Genomic DNA, 25,308 nt, shown 5'->3' on the forward strand with positions numbered 1-25,308 from the left:
TACTGGAATTTTCCTGACTTCAAGGATGTGTAACCCAACTGAAGTAAACCAATCTCAGCTAAGCTGTGGTCTAAATCCTTCTCTGAACTGGAACCTCAAGCCAACAACTCCCAGAGACAGTGACTGCCTCCCAGTGGAGCAAACAGCACCTGTGATGAGGTCTTTCAGCATTACATAGTCTAAATAAAAACAAAAAAATAAGAACACCCTAGTATACACCCAGACAACTCTTTTCTTCCAATTTGTGATTTAATTCCAGCAGGTGTACACTCACTACTGATTACCTACCAGATCAGCTACTGCAGTATGCCCTGATTTTCAAATATTAGTTATTCCTGCTACTAAAACACTTCAAGGGAGGAGATGGACAGAGTGGACAGAGTCACCAGGTGGTGCTGTCCCACATGACATTCAAATTGCTTCCAGCTCTGAGTACTCTTCCCTCGGAAGAGCAGCAACATCATTTGTATTTTTGTTGTATTGCAGTTTGTTTTCCTGTAACAGCAGGAAAGCTCTGATCAACCCAAGGAGATTCTTGAGTTTTGCCAGACCTCAGAGCTGAAGTTGGCAGAAAATGTGGGAATAGAGGGTTGCTACCACAGTACCAGGGCTTCCTTCATCCCAGGCACAGTGCAAGTAGCCAGACCCTCACCAATTGCTGAGACTCCCCTTCCCTGGTTTCTCCAAAACAGGAAAATCATGGAATCCCAGACTGGTGTGGGTTGGAAGAGACCTTAAAGATCATCCAGTTCCAACCCACTTGCATGGGCAGGGAAACCTCCCACTGGACCAGGTTGCTCCAAGCCCCATCCAACCTGGCCTTGAACACTTCCAGGGATGGGGCAGCCACAACCTCCCCAGGCAACCTGGGCCAGGGTCTCAACACCCCAGCAATGTGGTTACAGAATTCATCTGATGTAAAGGAAATCACTCACCTGTCCCAAGGCCCAGCCTGATTCCTCCAAGGAAATGGTTGGTAAGTTTTTCATGATCCCACACAGTCAGTTCAACACAAGCATCCTTTAGGTCCTCTGTGTGAAAGCCATCATACACAATGGTGTGATTGAATACAGGGTTTGTGTCTCTTTTTATCACTCGGGTCTTTTGGTAACTCTTCTTACTGGTGTCTGGCAGCACATAGCTTTGAGAGGAGAAAAAATACAGCACGCAGTACAGAATATCATCAGAGGTTTGAATTGTTGCTCTGAAGTTCCTCAGTCTAAAGAAGCCTAATTTCTGAAGAAAGAAGGAACTGGGATTCAACAGAAGAATCTCTGTAGCTTTAATATGAAATGTCCACAGTTCCTGGATGAGCTTTATTTTTCCCCAAGAAAATCCATTTTAAAAGCAAACACTTTTAGAAAGAGGATACCTGCTTACCAATTCCTGATTTGGGCTTAGGTTTTTTTCATACTGACATTTTACACTGAAAAATGGACATTCCTTTCACTTATTTCTTTTTCATATATTTTCATCACTTAGATGAAATGCCCTAAGAGACCACTTCAAAATGGTCAGCTACTTCTGCAGGTCTCCTACTTTCTGCAGGAGAACTCAGTAAGGATTTAAAATATAGAAAAGACCTGTTGAGCACTTCAAAGCACTGAAAAAAATCTTAGAATCTCCTTAAAAGATTTTTTTTATTTTCTGGAACATTTACTGCACCTTTTCCCATACTACAGGAGGACTGATGTTGTAGGCTGCAGAAAAGGCACACGTATTAAATTCCAGAGAAGAGCCAAGCAGGATCTAACCCCCTGTGGGTCATTTCTGGCAAGTCTAACAAATTCCCAAACTTTGCATGCAAGCCTATTCCAAGGCAAAATTCCCACCTTCATGTGAACACACTGGGTTGAGGTGCAGGGCCTTGGTATTCTTTCCACTCACCTGAGTGTGTGACAGACAGTGAGTGACCAAGAGCTGCACCACAAGCATTTTCCTAATTTGGCCACACAGGAATAACAAGGGCAATTCTTTCCTAGAGAGCCTAAAGCGAGACATGGACTGTACAGAATGGAAGCACAGCCAGGTGAGGCTGAGAAAAGAGAAGGAAACACACTGCTTTGTGGCTACCCAGACCCAGGATCCAAGCCAAGGCCACGTTCACACACTCACCACTTCACAAAGGAGTCAACTCCAGAAGGACGCAGCTGCAGCAGATCCTTCACGTCTTTGACCCAAATGTGAACTTCACCAGAGGGAGGATTTTTGGGACCTGCCATTTAGGAGAAAAGAAAAACTGTCATGCCAGCCCTTACAACAGCCAACAGAATGAGTGTTGAGTCCTCCCTCTCTCCGCAATACTGTCCCAATAAATCCAGAGGTGAAAATCAGATGCAGGCTGCAGCGAGTGCTACAGAGCACCCTGTGCTGCTAAGATCTTGCTCTAAGGAAAGTACTCTTCAACCAGCCCTTAAATAGCATTGCAAGCTGCATGCAGGCAATAACTTCTTAATGCATGGAACACCCTTTACCTAGGCTTCCTGGAGGGACATACTTAATAGACAAATTCATCACTCCTCGATGATCCACACCGTTAACAGCAGAAAGGCTCTGAAACAGAAAGAGTTAGGATTGATTAGATGATGTGTTCTGCAAACACAACAAAGCAAACAGCTTTAGAGGGGCACAAATGAACAAATTGATTTTACATGGTTGGGGCAGCCTGTTCTCAAGCAGCTCCTTTCTTTGTGGCTTTGTTCTCAAACTCAGTCCCTACGAACCAGAAGCCTGAGGCTTCAGAGCAAGGCTGCCCCTCCAGATAGGTCCAGCTGGATAGAATGAAGCACCTTAGGTCTGAAAGACAAATGTCCTTTATTTTCTGAAACGGGATCTCAGATCAGACCTCTGGGCCCAGAAGCATGCAGGAAGCTGTACAGGATTTACAAAAAGTGGCACCTGAACATTTACCCCATTACCTCTCATTTACCTGAACATTACCTCTCAAGGCACATTCAACTGCATCACCTCGTACTCTGCTGTTTATTCTTAAAGTAGGGTCTCTTTGTGAGTAGAGAGAGGTGTAGCCATGTCAGAGTTCTTGTTGATTAGTATCAGATCAGATCAGAATCGCTGACCTATGAAAATGTCCCTACAGATCAGTCACCAAATGAGACCTCAGGAAGCCATGTGTACAGACTGCTGATTACTGCACTAATGTGTCCAGAGCTTGTGGGTGTTTCACTGCACCTCCGCAGGTACAACTCAGGCTGCTCTGCTCCACCACACCACCCAAAGATCTCAGAGGAGTCAGGAAGGACTCAAGCCACCCCTAAGGACTTCAGGGTTGGGCCAGGAAGCAGGACTGAAGCTGAGACACTTACTCGGGGCTTCAGCGGGTACCAGTTGAGTCTCCTGTTGCTCCAGTCCCAGCTGGCCAGGTCTATTTCAATCTCTCCCAAGAAACTGTTACGTCCCAGTGGGTCATTGTGCCAAACAGAGAGATTTAATTTTTGGATCAGCAAGACCATTTTCTCTATTTTATACTAGAAGAAGAAAGAAAAGTCAGGTTGTTCGAATTTTCCTTCTGTTTCTTTCACAATCAGAAATAAACTACCTAAAAGCCTGAATAAGCTCTGAGATGTTCACACCTACTCCACACAAGCACTAACAGACTGGCCCCACTCTGAAAATATTTTTTTTTTGTCCTGCAGCAATACTACTACCCTGACAAAGTTTTTCTGCTGAGCACAGGGAAACCCAGCACTCCCTTCATCACAGGGCAAAACCAATATTCTTTCAAGGATTATTAACACAGCTGTGGGCACACAGTCCTCATGGACTTGATGAGTACCATCACATAACCAAGACTTTGATCACCAGTCCCATGACTAGTGACTGCATGCCAGGGGAGGGAAGAAGACCACCCCTCATGCTGGCTGAAGGCAGTGCAGGCTGCAGGTCCCTACCTCATCCACATCTCTGCCCTCACAAACAAGGGAAGAGCAGCGTGGTGCTGGCAGGAGGCAGAAGAAGAAGCCCGGCCAAGAAGGCAAGATCTCACCTGACGTTCCACAGGTGTCTGCTACAACAGAGGTTTTCAGAGCATGTACTTGTTCTTACCCGTAGCACTTCATTGTAAATGGGGTTCACTGTCCTCTTCTTCACTGAAGTTTTCCTCTTACCCATTCTAGCTTTATCTGGGAGCAAGTAAGTTTTAACATACCTAGAAAATAAAAACTTTACCTGGACACTGTTCTGTATCACCAACCTCTAATAAGCAACACTTCTAAACAGTGACATGAGAGCAAAAGACCCTGAGTTGGCTCTTTGAAGTCAAAACTAATTAAGAGACCTGCCAGGATACTGCCTTGGCTTGCATGTGAAGTTCTAAATCTCACTAGAGACAGGTAGATGCCACCAACATTCAGAACAGGCATGTATCTAGGCAGCATGGGAAGCCAGCAAGGCCATATATCCATTTTCTGAAATGCCCATCTTGATTATTACAAGAGAATAATAATTAGAAAGGAAGGAAGAAGTGGAATGCCTTTAAGCCTCTGTCTCTCAGGGTTCAAATCCAAGTTCCTTTTTATCATCTTTCAAACTACCTAACAGCCCTTCTTTGCCAACTTTCTTGTCATATAGATAGGTGTCTGCATCACTGAGTTATTACCAGTGTCTTCCCCATGGGGGAAGAAGAACCCAGAGAACCTACTCCAGTGATAAGAGAAACTCTTCACAGTCATTCTGTTCAAATTTAAGTTTATGGCAGCATATTTACTATCACCAATGGTTCCAGAACCATCAGGTAGGAAAGTCTCAGAGCATGCATCAGAAGTCCAAAAGAAGACAGAAACCATGATGGAGAAAATATTAGGGAAAAAAAGCCTCCAGAACACAAAACTGAGCAGTGCAGAGGTCACAAGTCACCAAAGCATCACTCACGGGTCAGATCTCCCTTTCTTCTCATCCACAACAGCCAAGTCCTTGCACTGGGACACATGAACTTGGAACTCCCGGTTCTTCTCATCATAATCCAGAGCAAACTCCACGGTCCCTTGGGCATCCACACTCCCAAAATCACCACTGTAGACACTGAGCACACTGCCACTCACCTGCCAGATGGAAGAGCAAAGTCAGTGCCAATGGCAGTGGCATCCTCCTGACTTGATTTCTGGACAAAGATGACAGTCTGAAAAGTGGATTCCCAGAGCAATAATCTGTGCTGTGTCCTTGACACAGAGCTGGCACACATCTGCAGCTGGTCTCAAAGGGTTGGGGAACCCAGGTTTCACAAGGATCTTAAGACCAGAACTTTGAAGCACTATTCTTCTGAAGGCTCAAAAAATGCAGATTTCTCCCCTAAATCCCAGGACTTTGGGAAACAGTCAAGTATTCCTCAGGAGGGGCACACAAGTATCTTCCCTTCGCCTGTGCTTACAGTACAAACATCTATCCTGACCCAGCCTCACCACTAAGAAAGAAATATATTAAGAGAACATGAACTATCTGTACATGAACTTATTATTTCTGGTAGATACAATCATTATTATCATAATTATGATCATAATTATCATATTATCTATTAGTTTTAAAAATAGGCTAGTAAGAACCATGTCAAACTACAAATATGGGGGTAACTATAACTATCTTGTTGGTTGTCACAATGAGCATAGAGCTGTATGGAGCAGAAATAGATATAAGGCCTGTCCTGAAGAGCCACTGTCCCACCACAAAGGCACAGCAAAATGACATTTCTACAGGTATAAATTGGGAGCCAGGCACCCAAGAGTCATTTGCTTTCTTAGAAATAAATTTGCCCACAGGCCTTGGGGTTCTTTTTTCAAGGCTTTTTCTTTCACTGGCAGAAAGAGATGAAGCAGAAACAAAACACAGTTCCAGAAAGATGAGAAAATTTTCTATTGCACCCATCACTCACGGTTCCTGATGGGACATCATAAAAGCTAATGTGGTTTACAAAGCAAATAATTAACCCTCTTGGCACTTTTTCAGGGTTCAGTCATGAACATTTATCAAAACAACTTTCTTAATTAACCCAATTCTTCCCTTACTGCCTTTGGCTCTGAACTTCATTCTGTAATAACCCACAGAACATCTCTCAGTCCTTGGAGCTGCATTTGCCATCCCATCAGTATTCTCACTTCCTGTAGCTGAGAATCCTGAGAGAGATTTTCAAGAATACTTCTGTGATGTGGACACAAAAGGCTCATTTTTGGCTCTCAGACTTTCCAGACTAGGAAAAGGACTCATGTGCCTCAAAGTGCAAGGCTTTTTATAACATATTTATCTAGATTCATGAACCCTCCCTAGCAGCCTTCCTAGAGTCTTTAAATCTCACATATACACCTTGGAGAAACCCATAACAATGATACAGCAAATTAAAGCATCTTTAAGCACACACACCCCCCGAGCCTCCCTCTCTCTAAGGAGCATTTAAAAAATGCTCAACTAAACACACTCAGCTCTTGTCAGCTTTGCTTAGAAATTGAAGCTCTGAACCATGCTTTTGCTGTCCAACTCTTGAGTTCCCTCCAATTTGCTGATCAAGTGAAGGACGAGCTGGCAGAGGGCACGCATCTGCAGTCCCAGCTCTCTTGACCTGGACCACAAAAATGTCACTTAACAACTGTGCACCTCACATCCCCCCACCTAGAAAAGGCTCCCCCCTCCTCTCCTGCACGCTGACAGCTTCACAGCACCCACACGTGGGAGCTCACCGCGAACTTATCTAACTCCCTGTGTCATCATTTGAGGTGGTACCTGGGGACATTCCTTGAAGGCAAGTGATTCATTAGCCATCACCCTTCTTTTAATCATCTGCTGTGCAGAAAGAGGATATTCAGAAGGCCACCTCAGCAGCATTAGCCCAAAGGCAGCCTCACCCCATCTGACTGCCAAACCCTCTATTAACGCAGCGCGGGTGGTGAATACCTACCGAGGAGACAGATGCCATGTCAGACGAGTGGCTGCCAGTGCTGGGAGTCTTTTTGTGCTTGTGAAACTGGAAGCTGATTTCTGAAGCTGTGTCTGATTCAGTCTGCTCAGAAAACAAGAAGCATCTTTCAGCTCTGCTGCACCAGGGTTTTGTTTTTTTTCCGAAGCGACAGAGAAAAACCAAGAGCTCAGCTGAGCCCCGTTAAGCAGCGGTGAGGTTGGGAGGGTGGAGGAGGGAGCAGGGAAGTCTCCCCAGAGGCATTCCCTCTGACCAGCAGCAAACGTCATCATTTACTGCCTCCAAACAGAGCTGCCTGGGCTCTGGGGAAAGGCATGGAATAGCATCAAGACAGAGGGGAAACACTACAACTCCTCCAGGAGAGAAGGGTTGGTCTGAGTTATATAGGGGGGGTTGCTTTTTTTCTTCTGTGTTTTCTCATTTATTTTGAACATATTCAAGGTATGTTCTAGAGCAAGTAGTGCTGGTGGTCAGGAGAAACATAGTCATGAAAGCAACTGCCATTCAGGGGATGTTGGGATCATTATTCCAGCCATTTCTGGCACCTGCCCTACCTCAGACAACAGGAGAGGAGAGGATCGGCTCAGCTCTTTGATTCTTTCAGGTTCAAGAAACTGATGGGGTATCAAATGAGGTTTACTGTATGCTGTAGGGGCAAAGAGACAAAAGGCATCAAGGTATCTTGCAGGAGTCAGGAAAATAAAAGAAAATCACATTTTTGTTTAAGGGCACAAGAGGAAAAGTTTGTGGGAGGCACCAGAGAACCACCCATTTGCCCCACACCTCTGTTGTCTGCCATTGAACCTGACCCTCCCCAAGACAAAAGCAGCTGCCTAACATCTTAAAGCTGTTTTCAGTGTGTTTTCAGTCAATGTGTGGGAGTGTGCAAACTTCCTCTTCTGGCTTATTTAATTTACTTATTATTAGCCTAATGATGTGTATCCTGTTTGCAACACTTTCTCTGTGTAGATTTAGACTAAAACCATCTCGATCTGCCTCCTTATCAAAGAAACCAAACATGCTCAAAGTTTCATCTTATGGCACACTGCCCTCTACAAAAAAGCTGTAAAATACTTATAGCTACAATTTGACCATTGCATACAACTCTCAAGTAACTGGTAGACAAAGAGGTGGATATCTAGGTGAAGAAAGTCAGAAAGCTTGGTATCAACTTAGATGTTTACTGGACTGCTTAAGTGTTCAAATAAAACATTTTTGTTCTATCTTTACTCAGTAACTCCCTTGAGAATGACTATTTTCATCCTAGAATAGCTTATTTATTTGAATATACATATGCATAAACATGCATGCATATATGCACACGTGCTTAGAATGTTAGCCATGATGATACATTCTTCACTGCTCAAAATGCCCAAGAGCTTCTTTTGGCATGTTCCTTTTATAAGCTTCACCTTTTATATATTATTTACCATTCCTCTGATACTCACTGCTTTTATTTCCAAACCTGAGCCCAGCACTAAATCTGGCCAACCCCACAGACTACCTGTGACACTGCAAACAAATAAGTGCAATGCTGTAAAGGAGGGTTTCTGAGGATGAAGTTTGTGGCTCTAACTACACTTCAGTAAGGGGAGGTTAAACTCATGGCTGGCTGTGTGAAGGCTTCACCACTGAACAGCAACACACGTGGGGCCTGATGCTTGGAGCCACATATGCACCATATGATGAGGCAGGGTGGGCACTGTCACCAGGTGATGCAGCATGTCCCACACCTTAGCCTGCCCCCAAAACAGCCCTCAAGGGGACCTTCCTGCCTCCCATAACCAGGGCTGGGATTACGTAGAGGGGCTCAAGCGTTTCCTCTAAGCAGCTTTACCCTTCCTCAGGCATTGCCTTCTCAGTCTTCTCATCCTGGCAGCCCTGGTCCTTTATACCAAGCCACTTTGCCTTTATACCAGCTTTTAGCCATCTTCTTGGGCCTGCCAGTTTTCAGCTTCTGGGGACTTGGAATGGCTTTCTTGGCCACAGAGGTTGCTGCTGCTTTTCTTCAGGCCTCCCTCCTTGGCTGCTTTCTTAGGCTTCTTGGTGGCACAGGTTTCTCAGCCATGGGCTTCTTTAGCTTTGCTGCTACTTTCTTGGTTGCCTTCTCCTTAGTAGAACCTATTTAGTTTCTTGGGGAGACACTGCCACCACAAAGCATGTCCCAGGGGGTCACTGGGGAGATCAATCCAGCAAAGGGTGTCTGCTCTGGCTGAGGTGAGATGCCCAGCTGGACACAAGGGTGGGCACCTCTGATGAAGCCACCAGCTGCCATGCAGCTCCCATGGCACTCCATGGGGGAAGAGATGGATACAAGCTTCTTGCCAACCCTTTGAAACTCTTGTGTGTTTTGCTGAAGACACTGAGTAACATACCATCAATTTAGCTGCAATTTCCTGGCTCTGAATTTAATTTTAAGCACCATAAGCTCTCTAATTAGATGATGAAACCAATATGTCATCTTCCTTGTGTGGTACACATACAGAAGGACCAGGGATGCAGAACTCAGGCATAAGATATTACTTTCAGGGAATGTAAACCAAAAAGAGAAATAAAGATGTTACTCACTCTCTGTGGTTGTGTAAATGTTCACCATGCTCTTTGCAAGATTAATGCTATTTGCTCGGGCCAGTGCCTGAGCAGCAGGAGAATGTTCCCCATCTTCCTCTGGAATACATGAAAAGCCAAATCAGCATGGTAAATAAATAAGCACAAATGGGCAATGTGTCTACAAGCATGGTGTGTGTGTGTGTGCCTCTCCTGCCTTGTTTGCTCTCTGCAGTTACACTACACAGGGCTGCTTTCAAACCATCAGTGTGTTTTCATGTCTCACTCTGATGGGATGTGTAAACACAGGATTAACCCAGGCCCTAAACCAAGCCAGCACTTGCAAAGAGGTCCCACTGCAACACAGCCACGTGCTAATGTCCCCCTGGGATGAATGTAAAAATAAGGCAAAATACCTGAAAAACACAAGAATGATCAAAGAAATATTTATGTTTACCTGGAGCACAATTCAGGATTTTCACGGTAATGTTACAGAGGTAGGAAATAAGCCAAGAAATGACACAGTTAAACAGGAAAACCTATTAAAAGTCTATAGAAAAATCCTCTTAAACAGGTATTACCCAGGCACAGAAGGACAGGAAATTTGGAAAAAGGAGAAGCTCTCTCCTCCTAGGCCTTTGCTTGGCAGAGAGCAGAGCTGTGGACAATCAGAGCCCACATGTAAAATCACTTACAGTTAACAACTCTTGCCCATAGTAACAGTCACTACAAGAGCCCATTGAACCCAGGGAAGGAGCAGATAAAGTGATGTTACTATTGACACCATCACAGGTGAGAATGGGGTATCACAACCCAGAAAGATCAGACTCCTCGTTCAGTCCACTTTGGTTGCAGTTTAATATCCAAAATCACTTGTGGATTCACCAAAGACACAAAATGTCATTTAAACACTGACAGCCAGCTGCTGCTATACCAAGGCAACCTAACAGCCTGTGTGTTTATTAAACGTTTTGCTTCATGTTTTATTAAGGTTGGACTTAACCTCTACCACCACGAAAATTCCTCCAGCCCCATGTTTGAAGAAAATACAGTCTTCCCAGTGAGTGAAATAAAACAGTCCCTGTGCTCTGTTGGAGGTAGTGCTAAAGAAACAGGGTGGAGGTACCTGGAGGAAAGGCAGGAGGGCTGGGATCAAGGTGGAAGGTGAGGGAACCCTGCACTGCCTCCTTTTTTACACCCCCACCATGCTACACAAGATTTGTTTCCAGAGCTGTTTGCCACACACACCCCACCCATGATAACACTGCACAAATTGCAATACAGGATAAACAGACAAATGAAGGGAATGTGCAGGATGCAGAAGAGCTGGGGAAGAAAACAGGCTTAGGAATGGCTCTCTACTGGGATTTCACAGGGTGCAGTTACAGCCCTCAGTACCTGAGTAAACAGCCGAGTCCATTCCCTGCACAGCTCCTCTCTCTCCAGCTGGCTCCCCAGGTGCTGCCTTGTCCGAGGACTCACACGTTTTTTCCTCAGGTAGCTCTCCATTTATTTCCATGTTGTCATGAGTGCCCAGATCAGATCCTGCCTCTTCCTCATCACCATTTTCACCATCTGTAAGCACGGGCTCTATCAGTATCTGCACCCTGCTCGCCGGGTACTTGGCTGTGTGCTTGCGGTGTTCCAGAGCCACAGACTCGTTTGTGGGGGTCCCTGGCTCAGATGTGCTGCCAGACACTTCTTCAGGAGGTGACTCCATTTTGACAGAAGGAGCTCGCACAGGCAATCTGGATTTCTTGGAGCAGCACTGTGCCACCTTCTCTTCCTCAGCGGATGGCAGCTTTCCATTACTTTCACCCAGAGAGTTAGTTCTTGGAACCAGGCTGCTTTTGCTTTTGGATCTAGGAATGCTGGAAACCAAGCCCTTCCTTGTGGTGGTTGCATAGCTTGGTTCTTCCTCACTAGAAGAGGTTATTGTCCTTTTGTAGGGGGTTCTTGTTTTGGCAGAGACCCCACGTTTTTCATCACTGCTCTGGCCTGGCCCAGACTGCACAGAGAGCGATCGGCACAGCCTGAGCTGCTGAGTGTCTGCCTCCACCCACCTGGGCTCCTCTGGCACATTTCCCACCATCACAGAGTCTGCTCCTTTCTCCCAGAAGTTCTTCAAGTTCTGGAAGTGTTCACGATCGAGGCCGATATCCTCCTCTTTGCTACTCATTGATGAGATGGTATAGTTGGCACTCTGCTTCCCAGACTGGCTGCTCTCCCCTTCTTGAGCCAGGGATTTAGGGCTTGCCAGCAGCTCTTTCTTTGTGAGGTTGTTCTCTGCTGGCCCCGTGTGTTTCACAGACTGCTCAGATCTGGGGGAAGCTCTGCTTGGTTTCCTCTTAACTGGTATCTTGCTGGGAGGGTAAGTTTCTTCAGGTGGAGTTTTTGCTCCTGCTGTGGTCCCTTCAATAGCTTCTCCTCCAGCCACACTGGGTTGAGGCACAGCATCCTCTGAAAGCTTGGTGGACAATGGAGATATTCCATGACCTACAATGACAACAAATGCTCATAGCCTGTCCCACCATAATCCCATCCTATATCCCTGGGAGGTCTGGACTGCAGCTTCTCAAAGAGAAGCCAGAGGAGTTTCCAGAAACCATGAACATGTTCATAATTCTTCCACATTTTGAGGCTCTAGCAAGCCCCACTCCATCTGAAGAAAGCCCTGAAAACTTCAGCCCTTCTCTTTGCAGCAGGACACAGAAAAAAATCCACTAAATTGTTGCTATGAGCTGGGGATTTGTTTGCAGCTTTGCTTTCAGTTTGACAGCTTTCCAACTGGCTATATGCTAGGTACCAAAACCACACTATGCCTTTGAGGCAGGAAAGAGAAGGTAATTTGGATCTGTGGGCTAAGGAGTTGTGAGCCAAGCACTCAGATTAGAAAATACTGAGAGCCAGAAGTTTTAGCCATTGGATTCTTTTTTTGGTTCCTGCTGCCTTAAGCATAACTCAAACAAACATTGGCAGCCCATTCTTACATGTCAGGATAAGAAATACTCTTTGTTTTTTATTTGTACACATAGAAAATAGTATCCTGTCTCTTGCTGTTTCATGTTGATTAACAAAACCACCAATGGCTCACTGAACAAAATCCTTACCTTTTCTAGACAAATGCAAGCTGTTTGTTGCAGCCACGAATGGACTTGCTCCAGTGTCACTCTCTGAGGAAGAACCATCATGTATACTGGGTCTCTAGATGGAAAACAAACACTATCAGTTATATAAACTAGAAAGACTTTTAAAATGTCTTTTATTTGAGCACAGACACCAGGGCAGGCAGTCTGTGGAGCTCCTAGCAGCAGATACAGACTGAATGAAGTTCCAAGGAATAAGGAAACAAAGTGGAGAGGCTGTGCCTGTGGTACCTTGTGTGATGCAGACAGTGGGACAAAAAGTCTCTGCTTTGGTTCTGGCAAGATTTCATGCTCCTCTGGGGCATCAAGAGCAGGTGTGCTGGATCTGTGGGACAGGAGACAAATGGTAGTGATGTGCCTGGCAAAGTGATGAAGAGGTAGCCTTCAACATTTGCTCCGTTCTTCCCAGCTACTTTGCCACTTTTATTTACTGACCCAGCCCAATATAAAGCTGCCCAGAGGTGGTGCCTTCATTTATTTTCTCTCTTACTGCTTGGAAAGACTGAGGAACATGTTAAATGGCCTGAACTTGGAGTAAGGACAAGTGTCCCACTGCAGCTGGTACAGAACCTGCTCAATAAAAACAATGGTGTCACCTTCTGGGTTTGTTCAGAATTTCCCCTTATGGGAGAAAACTGTAGGGGAAACGCAGTGCCAGAAGAGCCCAAGAGTCATGCAGGAGGGGAATGTGTTTCCATGCTATGGCCCAGGAAGGAAGAGGACACACCACCAAGTTCGGGTCAGAGGCAGAACCAGATTGATGGAGGATTTAGTAACTACAAGAATGATTATGACAGCAACAGGGAAAAATTATAGCATAGGATATAAACCTTCATGCTTAGAATATGTCAATTACAATCTTGCTGGTAAATAAATGGAAGAAACACATATCACAGGCAGTTTATTCAACTGTTTCAACCATTTCTGGGAGTGTCCATTGGTGGCTGGCCTCCAGATGGAGAACAGCAGTTAAGCTGGTGATTTCAGATGAGAATGTGTTGTGATTAGGATTGAAAGCGAAAAACAAAGCAATCTTTTCAGTATTTAATCAACCCCCAGAAAACCATTGCTGTGCAGGTAAAGCAAGAGCATCTTATGCTTGTTGACTCTGGATCCTTTATTAAGCAATACCCAGTGATGAGCTGCAAGGGGTTTGGAAGTGTTAAGGCCCATACTTAATATTTAACTGTGAAGAATGACTCCTCCTTAACAAAAAATTGCAAATGAGATGGGAGCAACAGTAAGTGAGTATTTTAATAGCTTCTCCTATAGCCCACGAGTACTGGGTGAGGTCACTAACTTGCTTTTAGTGGGTGTTTCTGCTCAGTCAGCACAACGTGAAATCCCACCAAGCCTTGATGGAGAGTGCTGAGCACTGTATATAGTGGTTGGCACCAGCAGGAAATGAGCAGTTTCCTCAAACAGTTCATTTTGTTTGCTCCATGGCAAAAATTAAACAAACAAAACCATAATTACTTTGAAAAACTAACCAGAATATCCTGACGTTAGAAACAGCTTCCATTTTAGTGACCCCTTATCAAATCATGCAGGAAAAGAGCTTTCTGGGATAAGTACATTAGCACTTAGTTATTAGGGGAGGATTGATATTCTGATAATTCCTGGAACAAGGATTTTTAAAATATCCTTCATAACCTATTACTTATACACTCACTTAAAGGCCAGGATTTAATGGGTAGGGTTCAGTTTTCATTAGAAAGAAGAGTAGCAGGCAGAGCATTGGAGGAGGAGCAGCAGTTACCTCTCCTCTCCTATCCCAGCAGTGTTCTGGGGGCAGGCAGGACTTGGGGCAGCTTTGCTTTCCAGACCCATCCGGATGTGCTCGTCAGTCTCATCTGTAATATAACAGGGACAATCCAGAAATGACATTTATTTGAACTTGTAACAATCAGGGTGTATTGTCTGGGGAAAGAAAAGGCTTGTTAAATGTGTCCCACCAGCCCAAACCCTGGGGATTTAACAGGAGATGGATGATGGACTCCATGGATCTGAGAGGCCACAGCAAGTCAGGATTCACTCCAGGAGCACTCCCACCACTGGAAACCTTCACAGGACATGGCCATGGCTGTCAATACAGTTAATCCATACCAGGACTTAAAATCAGCCTTTTCCTGTTTTGACTCACAGTCATCCGATCTTGGCAAACAAAGAGGAGGCCAACAGAGTTAATGAGGAGATCCCTGTTATTTTTACTGGCACAAGGCTCAGCTATGTCTTCTAAGCTCTCAAAGACCCTGGAGGAAAAAAAAAAACAATAGAAGACCATAACCTTTAGAGCAGCCTGCCAAGGTATAAAGTTGCATTAGATGTTTTGCTGGCAAACAGGCTTCCTTGCTCCTGCAAAACCAAACAAATTAAACTCTCAAACAGTGATGAAAAAATAGTCTGGTCAACAAGATTTTTATTCACTCACAGATAGGTCTATTTTAAAAAGTCAACCTACTGGCTAAAAAAATTGCCAAATCTCTTTAGGATATATTTAACTACACAATACAATAAAACCAGAGGCTAAAGGATTCAGAGATGACATTAAATAATACAGTTCTGCTTGTTATCTGGTTGGCACTAAGGCCCAGAGCAGATCAGTCCTGTGGTATCAAAGTCACAGTGGTGCTGCCCATGTGGTGCCATCCAGCACCAGTACAGTCAACCCAGGATAACCAGGATATTCCCAGTGATGGAGCTTCATTCCCTTTATCCATCCCCCTGGAATCCCAACTCTTCCTCCCTGTCCCAATGCCTGGCCCCGGGGTGCAGACAACCACAGCAGGAGCTGTGTGAGGACCACACCTCTGGCACAGGCATGAGATGGTGGCAGCTGGGTGGCCCTGTGGTTTCAGCAGCAGGTCAGGGACTCACTCCTGTCTGGTTATGCAGAAAGGAGCCACGTTTGTGAGAGAGGAACTGGGTTTTGCCAGTATAAAGGCAGATGTGCAGAAAGCTTCACTGAAGATCATTTGGGGAGATTCAAGGTGTGGCACAGCTGGTGGCACATGCAGGCCATGTCACATGCTGGCACGGGGTGACACATTGAGGAGCATTTATTGACACAGTGAGCCACATCCTCCTCTTTTGCCCCAGACCTGGGGGAGGAAGAAGCCACCAGCTTTGGAAGTAGAACCAAACAGAGTTTTCCCTCTGCCCATCATGGCTGAAAAGACCTTGACAACCAAAGACCATTTGCCTCTCACCTCACTTCCAAAGCCATTTTGTCACCTTAGCTTTTCACTGACACTTTCCCCTCAGACAGAGAGAGACAATCCTCCCTCCTAGCTGGCAGAGGTCACTGCCTCCCATCCCAGCCACTGCCTTTCACATGGCTCAATGTCCTGGTTTGGGCCAGGATAAAGGTTATTTTCTGTCTTGTACTCAGCCACTGGCTCATAGCTGGAGAAACTATACCTGGCTTCTCCAACCACAAACAAATAGGTTATGAGAACACTATAATCCATCAAGAGAAGCAAAATGCCTTTGCTAACTTTAGGATAAGACAAAATAAGAAGCAAATTTCAACAGAAATTAGTAGTGGCCTGACTAGTTTAACTTGCCCATACAAGTATTTATCTATGTCTGTACACAGCCACTCCTGCCCTGACACTTCAGCTGCTTCACTCATTTCTTATCACTCCAAACCCAAGTCACTCAGCACTTGCAGAGAGCACAGCTAACAGTGCCATCAGGGTTGCCGGGCCATGGCAAGTGGATGAAATGCTCTCTCTCTTAGAGGATTTTCAGCTCTCATCCATTGTACACAAACTCAAGAAGTTATCAGATTTATTAATCCGTGCTGCTCTGCAGGCTGTACTTTAATATAGGGTAATTTTCTATTTTACAGATTTATATAGCCACTGGTTACTAGTGTTTTCTGTTACAATCAATAGATTATAATCAACACCAAGGGAAAAGATCCTTGGGGATCCATGCAGCCCTTCCTTCTGAAGGCCAAAACCCTCCTCCAGAAAAAGTCACTGGGCATTTTCCTGTGCAGGCACCCCTCCTTATCCCACTTACCAGGCAAAGGGAATCCCAACAATTATCTCAGCTGGGCTCTTCTATGCAGGAGTTTTCTCATTTCACTCCCTAACACCATCATGAAAGACTTAATTCAGGATTAACAGCCCTGGAGTTATGAATATGTTGCACTGATTTGGCTAAATGAACACACACCCCTTCATCACCTTGAAAACTGCCAGAAGGTAAATGGCTCTGATCTTCCCAGGTGGTAAGTCAGTGAGGGAGATGTTTGCCTTCATGTGCAAAAGAAGAAAATCTGTACAGTAACCACTGCAGGGGCTGAGCAAACAGTAGGCAACAGCAAGGTGAAAATATTAGCTGCAGAACCTTGATCCTCAACCAGTGCTGTAAAACAGCAGTGGGAAAAGCAAGAGGAAGGAATAAAGTCATGTTACAGCCATGCTTTACCAAAATAAGTCTGAGAACAGAAAATGAGAAAGAAAAAGAAGACAAAAAGTTGAAAATGTAATGAGGAGGGCTAAATCTAAACATAGTTACTGTGGTAATTTAATAACATTCAGATCTTCCTTCTAAAACAGCATTAGTCAAGTAAGGTGGATGCAAAGACATAGCTTGCATATAACTGCTATATGAATGATTATTTGAGGTGATAACCTGAGACCACATCTCATATGTGCACATCAGCAGTAAAAGTTCAATCTATAATAAACACTACTCCAAACTTTGCTCTACTGAAATGGGCTGCAAGCTGAGGATGCTGATGCCTCTGGCAAGGCAAAAGGCAGATGAATTCAGTTCATTGCTGGGCTGCAGGGGACAGAATATTCTTCTGAGTGGGGATGCAGCAGAAGGGCTGTTGAAGTGTCTGATTCTTGATGCAAAGAGGGTGCAAGCACAAATGAACATCCTTAAAAAGCAGAACATGCTCTGCAGAAATGACCAGGCACTCTGCCAAGCTGGGAAAGGTTTTAGATGTTTTGGCATTCTGGAGAGATGATAAAATAGCAAATTCTATGACATCATGAATCTTTAATACACAGGATAAAAGCACCTTCCTATGAAATATGATGGGCTAGCTCTGCATCAGAGGCTCCCATGAATCTGTGCTAAGTGACCAGAGCTGTCAGGGATAAGTAAAAAGCAAAAGGAAAATGAGGCTCTTGGTTAGGGAAGTCCCCAGCCAGCATTTAGCTTTGAGAATGCATGTAAGTAATGTGGCACTAAGAGGGGTACACTAAAGCCAGGCAATTAAAGTTACAAAGAGATCCTGGCCAACAGAGCCCACCAAACAGAGCAGTGATCCATACTGCTCCTACCCAACAGCTGAATGGGCAGCCAGGCCCAGGGAAGAGGGCTCTGAACTGCTGGAGAAGATATTTGAGTTTTGGACAGATGGAAGGTAACATCTTTATCTCACAGTAGCCTTTACTGCAGAAGAACAGAGCCAATTAAAAGGTCCTTACATGAGGGACCATGGCAGGCCTTGCTTAGAGCTGTCTATCAGAGCCATGGCTTCCCAGAGCAGCAGTGGCCAGGGACTCAGCAGCCATGTCTGAGGCTTTGTGAGTGACAAATAATCCAGGAGGTTGTGTGAGACTGGGCTGCAGTCCTGCTGCCCTGTTGGTTGGTCTGTCCCCAGTTTTGCTTTGCACAAATGCTCAGCACAAAGTGCCAGCTCCAGGCTGGTTACATTTGGATTCAAAGAACAATCCTGATCCTTTCACACGGGGCTGATCTCTTCTGTTCCCTGCCCTGAGCTGACAAATTTGATTTGATCTGCTTTACATACCACCATGAGAGCTCATCTGCATGTCAACAACACACAGTACATCTACTTGAATTAATACCTGGTCCCAGGTATACTCCTTGTATGGCACAGGAGCCCAGGGACCATTCAGGACCACATTGTGCCTTGGAATTATTCCCACATACAAAGCTAGACATGGGCCCTGTCATGTAGGTAAATATTTCTCAGGAGAAGAAAGGCACCCTCTCCTTTTGCAGAGATGTGACTGAGCCCAGCAACCCATAGTCCTGTGAGGGCAGCCTCTGGCTGTTTTCGTCAAACTCCATGAGCTGAAGGGAAGCATTTGACCCACACGTATCAGTTTGATGCCAGAAACTGCCCTATATCACCCCCTTCCCTTCTTGCTTCTATGACAAGAAATTATACTAGTGACTGCTGACAGACATTTTGGTAAAAAGAAGCTGTAGTGGGGAAAAGGCATTTACTGCACACAGCTACATCTGCCTTGGTCTGCTGACAAAGTATAATTTTCTATTTGTACCCTGATTTTGATATTCAGGTATTCTTTTCCTATTACTGAAAGCGTAGTTGAGAATCCCCTTACCACAACACAAAGCCTGGTCCCCAAGAGGCTTCCAGTACATGGAGCTGCTCATACTTGACCACTTTTTTCTGGTCCATCAGTTTATTTTCTTAAGATGCAAACTGACATACTTACTTTCTAGTTTGCCCTTTTTCCTTCTAATCGATGCCCGAAGCAGATCTGGCCCCTCTAAGTCTTCCTGAAACCTTTTTGCCTTCACTTCTGAAAACCATTCACCTGTCACAAACTTCTTCTTCTTTTCATCCTTGATGGAGCCTTGTATTCGCCTGAAAGGCAATGAGAACATAATTCATCAAAAAGATCTCCACAGTTTCCACTTCCCCTGAGCTACCTTTGGAACATTTCCATTCATCCATACGATTCACCTGGCTGGTACAAAGAAGGATCCAGAGATTATTCTCTGATATCACAAGGGCTAAACAGCATTAAAACTGACTTACTCTTTATCTGAACTGGGAATAGCACCTTGTAAGCACAGGGCTTCACCTCTTCCAAATTTTACAAATCAAAGCTGGAGTCACCTGGAGAGGGGACCTGTCCATTTCCTTCACAGCCCAGAGGGTTTGTGAAGGTCTGGGGCTGTTTGCAGATGCTGTACTTCTCTGTTTTATTTCCCTATTAAACTCTTCACAAGTGGCAAAGCCTCTTGATCAAATCTGATGCAAGCCATGGAAATAAATTATGTTAGTCCAGGGAACAACCTGGCCCCACAATGTCTCCCTGGACACTGCTCCCTCTCCCTGCTCCTGCCATGCAGATTTTGGCACTCAAAGAGTTAGCTCTCCTTCCCCAGCACAGCTTCTCCTACTCTAACTACCTCGGGCACACCCAGGGCTGGTTTTTGGCACTCTGCTAGCCTGTACTTTTAACCCTCCTCCTGGTCATTTTGTTTTTACACCAGGGCTGGCTGAATTAGCTGCCTTTCACCTGGCACTGCCCCACCACAATGCAGGAAACTTCCCATCTCAGTCCTATTTTCAGCAGGAAGAAAGGAGGAAACCCCCAGAAAATCATGGAGCCCTGAAGGGTCACATTCAGCTGCCTAAAAGCCAGAAGGCAGCAGGTACAGGATAACCGGGCTGGAGTCTCTGCAAGCAGTGCTGGGGGCGCAGCAGACTGAGGGGGAGGGAGCTGCACAGGTCCCATCTGGGAGGGTCTCAAGGTGCTGGGCCAGAAGAGGTGTAGGAAGATATTTTAATCTTGTTGACACTGGATCAGTGTGATGCCATTGACTTAATTTTCCCCAGCAGGCAGGTTGTGTTGGAACCAAACATGTCCACATTTGCACCTAAGGTCTGACTGACACAGCCACAGGGACAGGAAAGGGCACTTGGCTCCAACTCAATTCACACTCCCAAGTGAAAGCCTTCTGTGAAACAGCTTCCAAACAGAAGTGAAACAAATCTGAAATAATCCAAACACTCTTTTTCCCAAATCTCCACCACAGAGTAGAAATTTTACTGCATTTCAGAAAAAGAAGAAGAAAAAAAAAAAAAGACAAGAAAACCTTTCTGAAAGCTTATTTCAATTCAAGGCGTATACAATGGCATGCAGATAAACACACCCCAAGCCCAAGCTTTTTGTGTGCCCTCACCAGCTCTGCTTCCTCATCTCCCTGCTGAGCAGAGGCTGGGGCACGTAGGCTCCTGGGTCCTGCTGCAGAGCTTCCCACTCCCCCTGCTACCCTTTAGCATCCCTCCTACTCTGGGCTTATGCTTTTGGGGTTTTTTTGGCTCAACAGCAAGTGGAAGACTCGCATCCTTAAGAGGGGTAAAGTGGCACAGTGCCACCCCTGCTCCCTGAACAACTCATCTTTTGCTGTGGAGAGCTTGGTGCCAGCTTCCTGAGCCTGGTGCTTACTGTCAGCCCAGATGGTCTAATGGCTGGCATTTAAAAAGTGACAGCAGCAACAAGCAATCCCCACCAGCTAGACCTGAGCTTCAGGATGGGCGATGAAGCTGAAGTGAGAGTGATTCCTGGCTCTGCCACGGCTCCCCACAAACCTTTGGCAGATCATGCAGCCTCTCACTGCCCCTTTCTGCCTGCACGGTGGGTGCTGCCTACACACACACCTCAAAGAGCACTGGAAGGTCACAAAGCAGAGAGATGGGGATGTAGTCTCATTTGAAAACACTCTATAGGATTTCCGTGCAACTGAGTGAGGAAAATGAGGCAGCAGCTTCTGTCCTGCTCAGACTTCTGACACTAAGAAATCAACATCTTTGTCCCCAGGGATGACTTCCCTGTGTGCCTCTAAGGGCTGCTGATTAACTCAAAAGGAGAGTCCAGTCCTGCCATCCTGCAGAGAGGACAGCAGTGGCAGCAGTTTGGCTGAGGAAGCAGGAGGTACAAGGAAAAGATCCATCAGGATCTGAGCAAGAGGGAACAGCACTAATGCAGCCTGCATCTCTTGTGACACACACAGGGATCAGGAGGTGCAAGGAAAAGATCCATCAGGATCTGAGCAACAAACACACACACACACACTCTCTCTCCTCTCTAAAAGAAGTAAAAAATCCTCCCAGGAGAAGCTCATGTCCTGCAGCTATTGCACGCTCTCTCACCTGATGCGATCCCCATCCTTCTTCTTCAGCTCAGCATCCCTCTGCAGAACCTTCATCAGTTTCTCATACTCCTCCTCAGTCAGGAAGCTTAAGTCCAACATCTTCCCTGCAATCTTCCTCAGTCCTCCAGACAGCTGAAGCAATGACACGCCAGGAACTAATCCAGCCTGGACTGCCTCAGTGCCACGGGCAGCCCTGGAGCAGCTTGTTCCGGTGTGCCAAGCAAGATGTGGCTGGAGAAAAAGGACTTCAGAACAGCATGACTTGGGTGGAAGTTGTGTTAGCACCTGGACTTGCACTTCCAAGCTCTTTGCTGGCACGTTTCTCAGCACTGCATGCCTTCGCCTGCTGCCAGGGAAATTCAGCAGAATTATGCTCCTTCGCTTTTCTTCAGGCACAGCCGCAGCTCCCGGGAAGCCAACGTCAATCAAAGGGGGAAGCACGGGAAGGAGTGAGCTCCCTGCCTGTCTTGGCTGCCTCAAAAAAGTTCATCTCACCACCAGCAACCCCAGCACCCCTGGCATGTGCTGTCTCCAACGGGGACGTCTGCCTGTGTGGAGGTCAAGAGTCCCTGCAAAGAAAGGACACGGAGATGCCTTCTATGATAAGCACAGCATATGGCACCCGAATGTGTACACTCGGGTTTTTTATTTGTTCTTCAGCACAAGCTCCAAAACAAGCTGCCCTACTTTCCTCCCCGTCCTCCACGTGGTATTAACCAAACCAGGACAATATTTTATTTCAGTCACTTCCCTGCTAACAGGTAAACATCTGACTCGGCATGCTACCAGCAGAATATGCACACAAATTACCAGTTCTACCTCCCTTCTTCTCCTTGCTTCTTCCTGCCCTTCATGGGATGGAGAATAAGCAGCCAACCTTTGTAAAGTGATCAGAAAAGGACTGAACAGCAGCCTGCAAGTGGTATTGCTCTGTGTTATGCTGTAAAATACCAGAGGCTGCTCCTTTTCCAGTACATGTGCACTGATATTTGATGTTCAGAGAGTAGAGGTGCAGATCACTGAGCCTTTCAGCAGACACCAAAAATGCCCAGAGACTGCAGGGCATGAAGGAAGAGTAAATCCTGCCTTGCTTTGCTACTTTATTCCTTTTCCTCTCTCCTGGCCACCTTGAGGACAACAAAGCACACCTCTGGGGCAGCAGAAGTTCTGCTCATGTCCATGTCAGGCAGTTTCTAGTTCACGAGTTGGGCTTTTTCTACTGTTTCCAAGCCCGTGAGGTGTCTGTGGGTTTCACCATCCCTGACTTTTTCTCCCAAAGCCACATCCTTGGGAGTCAGGTCATTAGAAATGACTGTCTTTTAAAAGTTACTCCCAGCTTTCATGGCAAACGTGATCTCAAGGTCATCAGGCCCCTTCCTTAACATCAAGGCTTGTATCATCCCTACTCTCTGCCTAATCCACCTCTCCTTCAGGTTCCTCCCAGCTGGGGTCTTCATCATTTCTGTCCCTCTCCTTTAGACTGTCTCTTCCTTCCTTCAACTGGCATATCCAAAGTTGAGCACAACTATTGCAGCTGAACTTTGCTCATTTGACATAGTTTCAGAGATGCACTTTATTTTATGGATGATACATTACCAAGTGCTTGCCTTTTTCATAATGGTGTTAGGAGGAACGGGCATCTCACCTTAATGTTTACAAAGAAACACCACAGAACACCACATAAAAAGGCTCACAAAAGGAACAGGCATTATCCTAAAAAATGTATAATTATTTGAATACAATTTTTGGAGAGAAGAAAACTTAATAATTTTTATTTCTTTGAGGCAATTATGGATGAAGTCAGCTTACTACAATTATAGCCTTTATCACCTGAGAAGCAATCGATACCACTTTAAATAGTTAAAACAGAAACAGTAATAAAAAGTCCTGATGAATCTCTACTGTTTAAAGCCACATGTCACCCAGTTTGGCACAGCACTTCCATGCTTCCAAGCATCTACTCTCTGGCTCTTACGCCCAATCCTACTTCTGACAAAGACATTTACAGAAATTTCTGGGACAGATTGTATTTTTTTTTAAAAGTATCCAGGGAAACAGTTTTCACAGTATTTGCTCCTCTAGAACTTTTATTTTTAACAAACCCACGATGTGTGGGCTGAAAGCACTTCAGAAAATATTTTCAGCACTCGTATTTATTCATCAGTATGGCAGTCAATAAGGGAGAGAAGAAAAGCTGCTTCCTTACAAAGAGACTTTTTTTTTTTTTCCTCTGATAATGTTTTCTCTTACTGGAAAAGTTACCTTAGAAGGAAAAGGTTAACAGAGACCAACTAGCCAACTCCTTTCATTTTAAATAGTTAAAAACTAAAACACTTAATGTGTTCCCTGTGGGAAAGCTGGTCCAGAAGACCACTCCACCTGGAGGTTTTGCTGGCAGTCTCAGGAGATGCAAAGCTTTGGATTTAGGCCTGCAGGAGTAAACAAGGGTGGGAAATGGTCTCTGTATGTTCACAGAGCTGTCCCTGCTTCGACTGGAGCCACTGCAGCCTCTGATGGGTGAACCATGCTGCAGAGGCCTGAGACAGAACCCCACCATTAACCACTCAGGTGCACAGAGATAAGAGGGAGTGTGTTGTTTATTTGGGTCTGCAAGCACAAGAGATGAAGGATAAAAATCAAGTGACATTATCAGGCAGGTCCCTAACCATCCCCACTCCCCCAGAGTGCTTAATCCTGAAGCTGCCAGTGAGGCACCTACAGCAGCCACACAGCTCTGGCTTGCTCTGGGACACCACACACCATCCTCTCCCCTCTCAAACCCTTGGTAAAAACACTTCAGAGCCTACAGGGATGATGCAGTACCAGCAGCTACATCAGCAGATCTGCAGAGCAAGCCCTGGGTCTCACACAGACGGGGCCCCTTTCTGTGTGTCCTTGCCTCACCACAGCCACAAAGGGCAGGACAGGGCAAGACAAAAGCCTGGCAGATCCTGGGAGATCCCTGCTAGGTCAGGATTGCTTCTGGCAAAAAGGGAAGAATGGAGCAACAGTGGGAACAGTGTCTGGATTAGCAGCATCTGCTCACAGACTGGTCCAAACTCCAGCTGCTCTCAGGCACTGCAGCACCACGATGCCCCAGGGCAGGAGGAGCAGCCCTGGCTGGGTCCTGCTGCTTGTGTGATCAAGCAGGTGGGCAAACTGGGCTACCAAGGCTACAGGAAAGATCATAAATCTGAGCAGAGGAGCACACTGGATGTCCAAGGGAAACTTCTTCCCTTTTAACTGTTTTCCCATGGGAGAGAACATCACCAAGAGATCGCCACGCACGCCCAGCAGTGTTGACAAATGCTGGGTGTGGAGACAAGCAGAAGCATGACCCAAATTGTGGCATAACTGGCTGCATCTCTTACCCTCATAGCTTTTGATTTCTCATGGCCACCTCCCAGAGACAAAGCAAATGCTTCACTCACCAGAGCAGATCCGTGACGATGCTCTACACAGCTGTACAGCTCATCAAACCCAGAGCCCAAGCACAGGCAGAGGCTGTTCCATTAAAACAGCAATACAGGAATACACCTTATATCCCATTTTAAATACAGGAAAGGCCACACAGCTAGACTGAGTGTCCCTGTAATGCACTCAGTTATCTTCAACAGGGGCTGCCAGCACATAACTAGTGAGACCACAGCAAGTGTCCTGCACTCCAACCTCCCACAAGCCACAGGGCAGAACCTCCAACAGAACAGGAGCAATATTTTTGCATTTCACACATTTTTTTTCTGATTGCTTTCTGAACTCACATTAAATTTATGCATTCACAATACCCAC

General features: G+C 45.6%; 1 protein-coding gene across 3 annotated transcripts in view; it reads right to left on the reverse strand.

The window, feature by feature from the left end:
* Window positions 1-25,308, reverse strand: part of LOC103528379 (synaptotagmin-like protein 4) — a 39,081-nt gene that overhangs the window by 4,448 nt on the left and 9,325 nt on the right. The window contains exons 2-16 of one of the 3 annotated variants that reach the window (XM_030449408.1): window positions 21,518-22,088; window positions 19,068-19,219; window positions 14,369-14,462; window positions 12,841-12,934; window positions 12,574-12,667; window positions 10,862-11,959; window positions 9,485-9,583; window positions 7,471-7,562; window positions 6,899-7,000; window positions 4,888-5,057; window positions 4,063-4,165; window positions 3,324-3,485; window positions 2,475-2,553; window positions 2,116-2,215; window positions 936-1,141 (exon numbers count right to left, since the gene is read on the reverse strand). In XM_030449408.1, the coding sequence (XP_030305268.1) occupies window positions 936-1,141; window positions 2,116-2,215; window positions 2,475-2,553; window positions 3,324-3,485; window positions 4,063-4,165; window positions 4,888-5,057; window positions 6,899-7,000; window positions 7,471-7,562; window positions 9,485-9,583; window positions 10,862-11,959; window positions 12,574-12,667; window positions 12,841-12,934; window positions 14,369-14,462; window positions 19,068-19,219; window positions 21,518-21,618 (2,746 nt within the window). In that variant the 5' untranslated portion in view covers window positions 21,619-22,088. Of the gene's footprint in view, window positions 1-935; window positions 1,142-2,115; window positions 2,216-2,474; window positions 2,554-3,323; window positions 3,486-4,062; window positions 4,166-4,887; window positions 5,058-6,898; window positions 7,001-7,470; window positions 7,563-9,484; window positions 9,584-10,861; window positions 11,960-12,573; window positions 12,668-12,840; window positions 12,935-14,368; window positions 14,463-19,067; window positions 19,220-21,517; window positions 22,089-25,308 lie in introns of those variants that run through there. The other 2 variants (XM_030449409.1, XM_030449410.1) reach the window with 2 other exon arrangements.

The sequence above is a fragment of the Calypte anna genome, chromosome 4 (genome assembly GCF_003957555.1).
Source record: "Calypte anna isolate BGI_N300 chromosome 4, bCalAnn1_v1.p, whole genome shotgun sequence".
Classification (NCBI taxonomy): Eukaryota; Metazoa; Chordata; class Aves; order Apodiformes; family Trochilidae; genus Calypte; species Calypte anna.